Source organism: Lissotriton helveticus, chromosome 1_1, assembly GCF_964261635.1.
Source record: "Lissotriton helveticus chromosome 1_1, aLisHel1.1, whole genome shotgun sequence".
NCBI classification, from domain to species: domain Eukaryota; kingdom Metazoa; phylum Chordata; class Amphibia; order Caudata; family Salamandridae; genus Lissotriton; species Lissotriton helveticus.
In genome coordinates this window covers 839,448,735-839,460,914 of record NC_136057.1, presented here as the reverse complement: position 1 = coordinate 839,460,914, position 12,180 = coordinate 839,448,735, and the positions used below count along the sequence as shown (strand labels likewise).

Sequence of the window (12,180 nt, the reverse complement as noted above, 5' to 3'; positions counted from 1 at the left end):
TCCACGCACACCATAACCACGCATGCATTACAACGCATGCGTGGTTACAACGAGAAGCCTTTACCACGCATACCTTTACTACGAAAAACGTAGTAAAGGTATGTGTGCTAAAGTAAAAAAAAAAGGGGGGGGTTTGAGGGGTCTCCCCCCCAAAAAAATAAAAGCGTGAGAAGAAAAAGACGCACCTGTTTGAGAAAGGAAAATATGTGAAGGAGAACGGCGTCTTAAGAGGAAACGGAAAAACACTTCCGCTTCCTCTTAATGACGTACAACGTCACCACAGCAAAACAAGGAGAGGAGAGGTAAGGAGGAATGAGCGGGTGGTGTAGCGGAAAGGGTGAAAATCCAATAACGTGAAAAAACCATTTACATGCATACTTATACAACGAAAAACCTTGTAAAAGTATGCTTATAAAAGGTATTTTCGTGGAAAAAAATGTGCGTGGTGACTGCATTCCGTTGTAACGCATGCGTGGTAAAGGCATGCGTTACAATGGAATGCGTTGTAAAATCATACAACCGGGAATGGTGAACACTCACTCTCTATACTGTATCACCTATGTGTTTAAGGGGTGCACTGCTTATGCATTCTCTTTACTGCACGCCCTCTTTGTATATGGGATTGCTGCACACCTCTTGGTGCTGTGATGAGTTTGTACGTATGAGGGAATGGTGTACACCCCCTCTCTGTGCGGGTCTCCTGGATGGCTGAAGGACTAGATCCAGAGTGCTCTCTTTACAGCATGCCCTCTTAGTGTAAGGGAGTGCTGCACACCTCTTGGCGCTGTACGACCTGTAAACATGAGGGAATGGTGAACACCGTCTACAGTAAATCTAAGGGGTCTAGAGCCCAAGCGCCCTATTTACCCCATGCCCTCCCTGTGCAAGGGAGCACTGTGCATCACAGTGCTGTGCCGCTTCTGTGCATGTGAGGGAATGGTGTACAACCGCTGCATGCGTCACCGGTACATCTAAGGGGTCTAGAGCCCAAGTGTCCTCGTTACTGCATGCCCTCTTTGTGTGAAGGAGCGCTGCACACCTCCCGGTGCCGAGACAGCACCGCACACTCACTCTCTGTTACCACACCACCTCCGTGATCAGAAGGGAGCGCTGCAGGAGCTCGGAAGGCCCTGGCTGCCCTTATCCGCCCTCACATTGTATACTCCCAGTACCTCCAGGCCGCCAGCCTCCTGCAAGACCGGCGTTTCCCATTTTAAATATTTAATAAAAGAGCCAAAAGGCGCACATGCTTTAGCCCGGCGCCCTCAAATTCAGCACTCCATTTGGTGCAGATTTTCAAGTTCTTTGACCCTCCTGGGCCCTCTCCTTCTTCCATGGCTGTTTGATCGCTACTAATGGGAGTAAATAATTATTGGTGCAGATTGCCCGGCAGGCCAAGCAGTCTGTTTACAGAGCAATCATAAACAAACATTTGCAATGCAATAGGACTCGCATTTATGCTAGCCCTTTTGCATTGCAAACGTGAGTGGGGTGGCAAGAAGGCACGTACAGTGGGAGTGCGGGATGGGTGCGGGGTGCGAGAAGGTGCGGACAACGGGAGTGCGGGTGAGGGGGAAGAAAGCACGGCTACTGGAGTGGGAGGGGGGCGGGAAGGCAAGGACAATGGGAGTGCGGGTGGGAGGGGTTGAGAAGGCAAGGACAACAGGAGAGCAGGCAGGGGAGGGGGAAAAATAGTGCTCTAAATAAAACGTACCGTGCAGTGTAACACTCAAAGTAAAGGGCCGATAGCCTTGGGAGGGTACAAATGATGACATGGCATAAGAAGGCGGGACTAACAAGCCCCATAATCAATCAGAAGTCAGAATTTACGAAGGACAAAGACAGGAGCCAATGAAAAAATGGGCGGAGAGTGAGGGCAGCTTGTCTCCCATACTCTACTACTGCATGCCTCACAGAATGAGTAGCACATGTGCGCTGCCATTAAAGCTCGATCTAAACATATGGTCAAGAATCCCGTGCCTGTATTAAGAGTTAGAAATCTTACTAGCTGCTCTAAGTTGAGGGCTTTTAAATCCACTATAAGGGTTGGAAGCTACAACACAATTAGGGTCATCAAAGTGTCTTTTCATGTCACACAAAATGTAAACATTTCGCCTAATTGGGAGTACCACCTATTAGATGGTCCCGGCTAGCGATAAATTAGAGAACCAGAGAAAGAAAATTATTAGACAATCTTATCCAAAAATGATAGCTTCACAATCTGGGTCACAGAGATTGTCAATAAAGCAAGTATTGTTGGATTAAAAAATAATTACTATCCTGACTCTTTTCTTGTCCAGATGATTACATTTAGCTATGCTGTAACCATCAGTGAGGGCCATAGCAAAATGTTTTGTTATACAGCCTTGTAGAGTGCACAGTCATCAGGGAGGGCATCCTGGTGTGGAGCAGTTGTGAGTCGCGACTCATTTAAGGCCAGGGAGGGCTACTAGAAAATTGAGGTCTTCATCTTCTTTCGTAATTCAATAAGTGAGGCAAAAGCTCTTATGTGTAGCATCAGGTCGTTCCATGCTTTAGGAGTGCTAGCCGGTGTAAAATACTAGTTTAGCTTAAAAAAGAATTAAGTTTACAAGCAACAATACACTAAAAAATATCCAAATTATGTTTTTAAAGGGAGTGACAATCCAGGGTAATAAACCAAAATGTTACTTGCCTGGGTTACGCTGATTGAGGAAAAGCTTGAGGACCGTGATTATCAACTTCCGGTGCAAGTGTAAACTCGCATCTGTGACAAAGTAACTTGCAATGTAATGGGTGAAAGCTATGCATGCAGTCTTTTGGGGCTGCTGAGAGGCATGCCAGCAGCTGAAAAGTAAAATATATATGCCAAGTAGTAGATTTAGAGGCAAGGTCTCTGGCCCCTGGGCCTGTTCGGGTGCAAATAGGCAGAGGCGAGCTTGCCTTGTGTGCGCCATTGGCATGCCATTGGCATGTCCACTGCGCATATGCGCAGTGCCTCTATTTTTATGGTGAGTGAGCCTTGTGTAGGAGGCATAGACAGGATACTAGAGCGTAGTTCTAAAAGGGAGCCCCTAAAATGGAAACCAGGAAAGCAAAAAATACATGGAAACCAGGAAAACAAAAGTAAATTAATGACAAAACCTAAGATTCTGCCAAGACACACATTAGATTTCTTAAAATCAAAATCAGTGGCTACTGGACCTGGACTGGACATATGAGTCTCCAAGTGCCTCCCTTGAAATCCTGGCTTTAGAAGTGCACTTCTGTGGTGGATTGGGACTTAAAGTGCTAAAGTCAGGAGGTAAAAAATTTTTCCAGGACGAACCTGGTTAGTTTATCCGACTTTTTGTTTCTAGTTCTCAAAATTTGTTTTGGGTTTTATGCCTTTTTGCATTTCAAATTTGTTACGGTTCTATTACTGCATAAATATTTTACACATCGCCTCTAAGTTACGCCTCTTTGTCTGTGCAATAGCTACCAGAGGGAGTGGATTGAGCACAGGGTAATTTAGCGACTTTAGTAGTTCATCCTGGCGAGGATTGTCATCAATAATTGAAGTAGGTACTTACCTCCCTCAACTATTAACCCAATTTTTTACACTGGCCAAAACACAAATCGCTACAGCGAGTGCATTAATCACCAGAATTAACTTGATATAATTTGTATCCACTGAAAACGAATGGGCTCACAAAGATCTCTGCAGCAGGAGTTTTTAAGATGTAAGATGTTTTATAATGCAGCGCGGCCCAAGTTTGGCACCCGGTGTATCACCACTGGTTGCACTGCCCCATAGCAAGCACTGGGGCAACCCATCCAGTAGTCTCTTCCCACAGATTCTGAAAGTGGAGGAAGGCCACAATTTGTCTTTCAAAACTTCATGAGGCTCATGAAATGTGAAATTTACAAAGTGTTTTTGTTTTTTGAGTGAACACTTCATTCGCACTTTGCAGCAGTGGCAAAACCTTTCCATTAATGTTAACAACTGTGTGAAACAGCAGTGTCCCTTCAGAGGCCCATCTCTTTGTATTGTCCAGAACTCCTGCCTTGTTAATCACACAGAGGTCACCGTGACGAGGCCCCTGCCTTCCAACTCCCTGTACACTGTCCTTTGGGTCAGCCCCTTCCAGATTCCAGTGTCCTCCCAGCCACAAACCCCCTGGCTTGCCTCATCCTCTGCCTGCCTCTTCCTTGAGATTGGGTCCTGTTTAATTTTCCTTTCACATAATGTGTTACCTTTCAGAGGCAGGGCATCCTAGGCTTAGGAAACAGCCCCGTTGAGTGGAAATGGTGTCGGGCTTCACTGATGTGAAATTTCTCTAAACTTGTACAACTGTGCACGTACTGAAAAATCTTTGGTCCACCCCTAATTGTAAGACTCAAAGTAAGTATATAGTCAACCAATTTCTGATCAAGACATTGTTTTCGTAACACACATGAAATGGTGTACATCAGAGAATGTGGTGTTTCTTAAACAAATAAAATACAGGTGGAAAAATATAAGTAGTGACCAGTTTTTTTTTTTAAAGAAAAAATGTGACAATAAAAGGTAGGTGGACTATCAGTATTCTAGTAACATACTGTCCTTCTGCCTTGCATTACGTCTTTCTATTATCACCATTTCAAACTTAGACGTCGATTACGATGGAGGACGGAAACTGGTCCGACCGCCATGGTCGCGACAAATATACTCCCGAGCGCACCGCGGATAAACCGTGGGTGCGATTAGGATATTTCTGTCATAACACACCGACCGCGGCGGACGGATCACATCAAAGACCGCCGCACGTGGACGGAACCACAGAAACACCGTCTGCCGTGGACGCAATGACCGTGGAAACAGGCCCAACCGCCGCCAGACCTGTGGAGGGTCCGGGCGCACGATTAGGATAATCCCGCCATCCCAACGGAACTCACCACCATCCTCGACCGCCGCGGAAAAAAAGCATTGAGAAACGGAGCATGACTGCGGAAGGACCAAACGAACATCACCCCTGCCGTCAAACCGATTCAAAAATGGCGGACGGAAGTAAATAGAAAACCCACAAAACAGGACACACACCCACCTGGAACACCCACCCCCAACAACTACATGCCCCAATGACCCCGCCAGCACAAACAGGAGCACCCAAGTCACCACACCCACAGAACACCTGACTGCTAAAAACCATTGGGACACAAGCACCACACAGAGTATAAAAGGAATCCCTCCCATAACCACAATCCTTTGCAACACAGCACAGCTGGAAGAAAGAGGCAGAACATCACACACAACAGACACACACAAACACACATACAACCTGCACACCAACACACCCACCACAGAAACCCCCACAACACCATCCCTACATACCACACACCTGCACACCCCACACCACCAACACCTTGCACATCACACACCATGGCACCCAAGAAAAAACCCAAGTTCACAGAGAGTGAGTTGAAGGTCATGGTGAATGAAATCATCCTTGTCGAACCACATTTGTTTGGTACCCTAGTGCAGCAGACCACCTTGGCAACTAAAACCACTATGTGGGACATGATAGTGACCAGAGTCAATGCTTCAGGGACCGTGCCACGCACCAAACACGACATCCAGAGGTGGTGGCACGACCTCAAGCCAAGGGTGAAAGGCATCAGGTCCAAGAACCACCTGCGGGCACACAACACTGGCAGTGGGGGTCTCGCAGAGCAAATACCATACGCCGAATGGGAGGAGAAGGTGCTAGGCATACTGCACCCTGAGAGTCTGGAAGGAATAGAAGAGGGAGTTGAGGCTGGTAAGTACAAACCAATGACCACTATCACACCGTCATGTTCTGCCTTGCACAACTACTAAGACACATCTCCCAGACTCCAATCCATGCATGTGGACCACACAGTCACCCAAATGTGAAGGCCAGGGCTCAAATGCACCCACCATGATCAACCACAAATGTAGCCCCCTACGTCCCCAGGCTTGCATGTGGTCAAGCAGCTAACACCACAACTCCCAACAGGCCCCCATGTCTACAGGGAGGGTGGGGTTGGGTCCAGCACTACAACTCCCAACAGGCCCCCATGTCTACAGGGAGGGTGGGGGTGGGGGTGGGTCCAGCACTACAACTCCCAACAGGCCCCCATGTTCACAGGGAGGGTGGGGGTGGGGGTGGGTCCAGCACTACAACTCCCAACAGGCCCCCATGTCTACAGGGAGGGTGGGGGTGGGTCCAGCACCACAACTCCCATCAGGCCCCCATGTCTACAGTGAGGGTGGGGGTGGGTCCAGCATGTCTCCTTATGTGTGGTATGCCTTGTGTGTTGGTGTGTGTATGTGGGCCGGTGAGCTGTGTGGCCTAGCCATTCCTGCCTGCCTGCTTAGTTGATTGTGGGCATGGTTTCCATCGTCTGCTCTGCTCCGTTGCGTTGTCTGTGGTCTGGCTGTTTGTTGGCGGTGCGTGTGTGTTCTGGGTGTGTGGGGTCTGATTCGTTCGATTTATTTATATGTTGACTTACCAGCATACATCCGTTTGCCATACATTGTTGACCCCCGACATGCCCCTCCCACTCCCCACGTCACAGCCCCGGCAGGTACTCTCCCTCCGACAGCGGTTGTTGTGTTTGCATACCTGCGTCGTCGTCGGCGACGGTCCATGGCTTGCTGGTGGTGGAGCACGAAGAGTAGCGGAAATGCGTGTAGAGCGGGGTCCATGACGGCGGTCTGCCTGTGGTGGGTATCTCTACAATGTTTTGCCTCTCCGCTGTGGTGTATCTGCCGTGTTCAGGCTGGTGGTTTCTCCGCAGCGATTTGCTGTGTCATTTCCGCCATCGTGATTTAGAGGACGGTCGGAGATGTCATTCCGTACGGCGGTGTCTCAGGTTTGGTTACCTCCACCGCGGGGTCAGGTGTATTTATGCGGCGGTGCATGTTCTTCCGCGGCGTACGGAAATTTGACAGTGCTTCCCTTCCTAATATGGCGGACGGACTAGCTGCTGCTGGCGGACTGTAAAAGGCAATTTCCGCATACTCCAGGCCGGCGGTCGTCCTTCCGTCCGCCATCATAATCGACCCCTTAGTGAATTATTTGGCCTGAAATGTACGCACCTTCTAACGAGCAGTAGTTCCACAGTCTTTTGCTTGGTCCTTTTTAGATGATATGCTAACTCTTTTTCTAAAATAATTAAAAACGACTCATGCCACATACATTAAAGCCACGTGATTGATTCAGTCATAAGTTGTCAGTGCAATGGTTTAACGTGCCAGCTCATTACCTTGTGTGACCACTTTGCTGTCTTTTTCTCTTTGCCCTGGGCTCCTCATTTGTCGAGGGGTAAAAAAAATGCTTGTGCTTTCCTTGGATCTTTCCCGCAAATACTTTTTATCTAGACAGTTCCAAACATTTTGTCATCTAAGTGGAAGTCCATTCATAAAATATTGTATACATTTTATCCCACAATTATTTTCTAATCTATTAGTAATGCTAACTTGCAAGCATCACTATAGCTGCAAAAATATTACTCATGATGGAGCATTTTTTTGAACTCCAAATATAGTAAGAGAACTGGAGAAATTGAGTGAGGAGTTTATGATTGCAGTAATGATCAGAACATACATTGTACCTTGCCTGGACTTTGATAAATACCCTGGCAAAGTACTTAATAACCAAATTTGCTCCTGTTAGACGGCATCTTGCGAGGGAAGACCCACTGCAACTGCCAGATGTATGACTCCTTCTCTTGAAATCTCTTGGCCTCGTTTTGAAACCCTATCAGTGGATAGCTTTGTGAGACTAATGGCTACTAGAAATGCGTTTGTTCCCGTGCAGCCTCTTGCACTGCTAAACAAATTTAAAAATGTAGCGCATTATTGAATCAACTCTATGTTATGTAGTAAATCAATTCTTGGCATGTGGCACTGTGCAAAGGGTATTTAGGAGTTAGCAGAGGTATCTCTGTTCCTAAAAACGTCAACTGTGGATTTGGAATAACTTTCTCTCTGTTGGTTGCTCGACTGAAACTGAATTTGAAAAACGTGCACATCACACATCTTTAGCTGTGCTCAGATTGCATTTGTTTTTGATCCATTTAGGAACACATTGAAATCCCTTTCTGGTGAACATAACCCCTTCTATGGCACGGTGAACTTGCTATTTAGAGTTAACTTTGGAAAACAACCTGAAAAAACATAGACCGTTAGGATATGTACCTGCGCTTTCGACTGTATCTTCCTTTTGGCATGCCTGTATGGGTGGCTGCTCCATTTAAATGTGGGCGGCCCAGTTGCAGAACACAACATAATTTGCAGTCCACCAATAGAAATCACTTAACAAGTGCAAACAGTTTCTGTGGGAACTAGTATAGATAGACTTTTCTGAATCGGAAATATAGGACACAGTTAGATGATGTTGTAACAGGCCATGAGTTCTGCAGGAATTGCGAACATTTTAGCATCCTTTCTGACACCATGGCATGTAGGAATCGTCGACATGTGTTGTTAGCCCGTCTTAACCTCTCATTTAGAACATTGCTGTAAGAGGGTTACTGCTGGTCGCTACCGTATCTCTACAGGTATGTTTTCCAGCCAAAATGTCATTAAGCTGTGGTGTGATTGTAATTGTCGGCAGTGTGTCAATGGGTCAGACTATACAAATACTCTCTCACTCGATTTCCTTCCATTTTTACTGCTCTGAATGAGGCCCAAAGTTGTGTTTTAAAAAATTGTTCAATCCTACCTTGTACTATTGTTGTGTTCTACCTTTTTGCTACAGTCCCAGTCACAGAATCCATCCGACCTAATGAATAATTGCCCGGACTCGCCCTCTGTTTCTTCTGCTTGCCTTCTTGATGTTGCATCCTTCCACAGTGCAGAGCGGCCCTTCGATCTCACAGAATCCTCTCCCCGAGAGCAGCGGGACACGCCCACCTCTGAGTCCACAGGTACTTTGCATTCACTTCATTAACTAGTAATGCTTCCCACAAAGTGCCTAGCTTTGAACACCGACATAAAAAAGAGCCCAAGTTGTGTTAGGTTCTGCCCCTTGCACTGCTAAATCAATTACTTGTAGTGCAAAGTGACAATATGTGTGTTTTTTCCTGTTTAGGACTTGAATATGTGCTCTTAAAATGCATTTAAGATTAGAGGTTTAAACGGCTGCTTAAAATTATCTTATTAATGATTGAATATTATTTCATCGACCTTGATGAAAAAAAAAAGAAAAGAAAGCTTCAGTTTTAAATTGCGTGATAACATGGAAAATGTCTGTTACCATATTTCATGACAGATGCCTGTTTCCCGTCAAGCGAGCACAAGCAGTTTCTACTTGATTTATGTCCTATTTACCGTGCCTTGTGTTTGCCCTCTCCACAAGAGGGCTCGAGATACATTTACTGAATGAGTAATAGCTAACATGGAATCCGAATACACTGAGTGACATCCGACTGTACTGCAAACTGTGGCACGGGGAGCGAGGACGCGAAAGCTGTTCCCTAAGCCCCATATGATGTATATGAACAGCTTAACCAAGCTGTGTGTAAATCAAAGAGCCCCTTAAAACGGATTAAATGTAAGTGTTGTTTGAAGAAGAGAGGGGACCTGGGCTGTACATCATGTCACACCAGCGTGCTTTGAGAGTAGTTGTACCTTTCTGGTCCCTACAAAGGAAGGGGTCTCTGTATTTATCCGTGTTAGTGGTTCTTTACTCAATGTACATTTACTCAGTGAAAATGGAATGAGATTAACTGGACTTCATCACTAAATTATGTACCAGTATTAAGCATGCCACCATCGCACTTGCCCAGATGAGATGCCCTCAGGGCATTTGCTGGGGAGATGTGCTGGGAGATGTAATATCCTATTACAAGAGACAGTTTTGAAACCAGAGACGGTTTGAAATGTCGGAAGATGGGGAAAGTCCAGTTTCATTCCACAAAGACATACACCAGCAAACATATGACGTCTGCTTATTGGTGTGGTGTGTTGTCATCTGGTTCCTTTCCACTTGGTACCTTCCCCCACCCCTCCTCCCTTTTGTACCTTAGAATGTTCCTACAGCTAGGTCTAAAGGTTGCTGTTGTAAATAAGTAGAAACTCCAGCGTGATAAGTAACTGAAGTTTAATGGAGCACAAGCAACAGTCTACCTAACGCTTGCTGGCCTGGCACAAAACTGACTCTAGTAGATTTCCACATGAGTCAGAGCCATCTAGATTCTGGAATGCAAGGTAGGAACATAGAGAACAAGAATCATAGAGTTATACATAGTAAGCAATGTACAACACATCTTCCCTCTTAATACAGAAAAATAAAAAAAAGAATAACAATTATCAATGGAGAAAATAAACAGGAAATCACAACAAAAATCATTCAAGTACAAAGGTGGTCTACGGTACCTTGAACTTCTGACATTACCAGGATTGGACACAGTACTAGAAATTGAAAGATTGGAAGTATTGTTAGAACCACTACTGCAAGGTTGAGAGTCAGTAGCATCACCACCTCCATCACTCCTCCTGGGAACAGGAAATGAATGAGAAATAGTAGAATCTTCCAATGAAGTAAACATATAACCACTATTCCTACCATTGGTAGCATTTTTCCCAAAAGACGAATTTGAAGCAGAAGTTTTACTGTCTTTTCTCTTCTGATATAAAGCCACCCTCCTGAAATTCCATCTCTCACCATTAGTTAAAATAACATATTGTGGAAAAACATTTTTTACAGCAAAAGGTCCTCTAAACTTGGATAACCCACTGGTGATTCTCCCTGGTTTTACCTTTACTAGATCACCTTTCTCAATTTTCGAAAGACAAATCTGTGTACTAGTGACATCATTATAATGACCTTCATTAGATAACACAGTTTTCAGCCATGATGGTGTTAACTTGGTACTCAGAACTCACCTCGCATGATTTCGAAAGGCGATTTGTCTTTAAAACCATGAAAGGTGGTACGATATGCATATACCATATCTTGCACCAACTCATTAACTGGAGTACCTTGTGTGAGAGCCATCTGAATAGTTCCTTTCACAAGTCTGTTTATGCGCTCACACAAACCGTTGCCCTGTGGGTTATAGAGAGAAGTCCTATGATGTGTAATACCAGAATTACTCAAAAAGGAACAGAGAGTGTGAGAAACCAACTGTGTGCCATTGTCAGTAATGATAACACTAGGAAAACCTTCTTGTTGAAATAAGGACCTTAAGTGCTGAATAGTTGTCTCAGTGGTAATGTCTTTCAGAAATTCTACAGAAAGCCATTTACTAAATAAATCAATGGAGAATGTGGCAAAACGCTGCGACAACGGCAACTCCCCCATTGGACCAATGAAATCAATGCATAAGGTGTGCCAAGGTGAATCAGGATGGGATAATTTCCCCATGTTAGAGCCCACAGCAACTTTCAACCTTTTTTCGCTTTCCTTACAAAAAGAACATGACTCAACCCAAGAGGAAACCTGAGAATCCAACCCAGGCCACCAGAAATTAGCCTTTAGCCGTTGTTGAGTTAAAGTTTGACCAAGATGACCTTCATGTGCTAAAGCTATCAGCTTTGGTCTTAGAATGGAGGGTGGAACAAATTGTTCATTAAAACATATTCATTGCACAAAGAAAATTCATCAATCACTTTTAAAAATGGTCTAACATTGATACTAACGCAGCTCTCTCTCCTGGACCCAACCCTCATTAGTTGAATGACTGCTTTGAATGTAATATCATTTGCCATGGCATCAACCCACTCCTCCTTTGAAAATGAACCTTCACTTAAATAAAGAATGTCATCAATCCAAGCAATGTTACCATCAACATTTTCTAGACTAAAATTCATGTTATCTGTTTCTTCAGTAGAGACAGAAAGTCTAGATAAACAGTCTGCTTTGAAATTCCTCCAACCCTGTAAATGAGAAATTTCAAAATGATACTCCTGTAATTTAGCGGCTAGTCTAGCAAGTCTAGGAGAACCAGAAGTAGCACCTCCAGGCGAGAAAATGCGAACATGTGGTTTGTGATCAGTTTTTGAGTTAAATTTTGTACCCCACAAGTAGGTACGGAAGTAGTGCGTACCCCATGCTGCCGCCAACGCCTCCTTCTCGATAACAGAATAGTTTTTCTCGGATGAAGACAGAGTGCGTGAGGCAAAAGCAATGGGACGATCACCTTCCCTGTGCTTCTGTAAAAGAACAGCCCCAATGCCAGTGGCACTGGCATCAACCATCTATGTGGAGA

The 12,180-nt window shown here is 45.1% G+C and overlaps 1 protein-coding gene across 1 annotated transcript in view; it reads left to right on the top strand.

Moving 5' to 3' along the window:
* LOC144762961 (uncharacterized) overlaps positions 1–12,180 on the top strand; it is a 486,222-nt gene that overhangs the window by 167,528 nt on the left and 306,514 nt on the right. Inside the window, exon 5 of the mRNA XM_078648272.1 lies at positions 8,727–8,895. Coding sequence (XP_078504398.1) covers positions 8,727–8,895 — 169 coding nt within the window. The remainder of the gene's footprint in view (positions 1–8,726; positions 8,896–12,180) is intronic.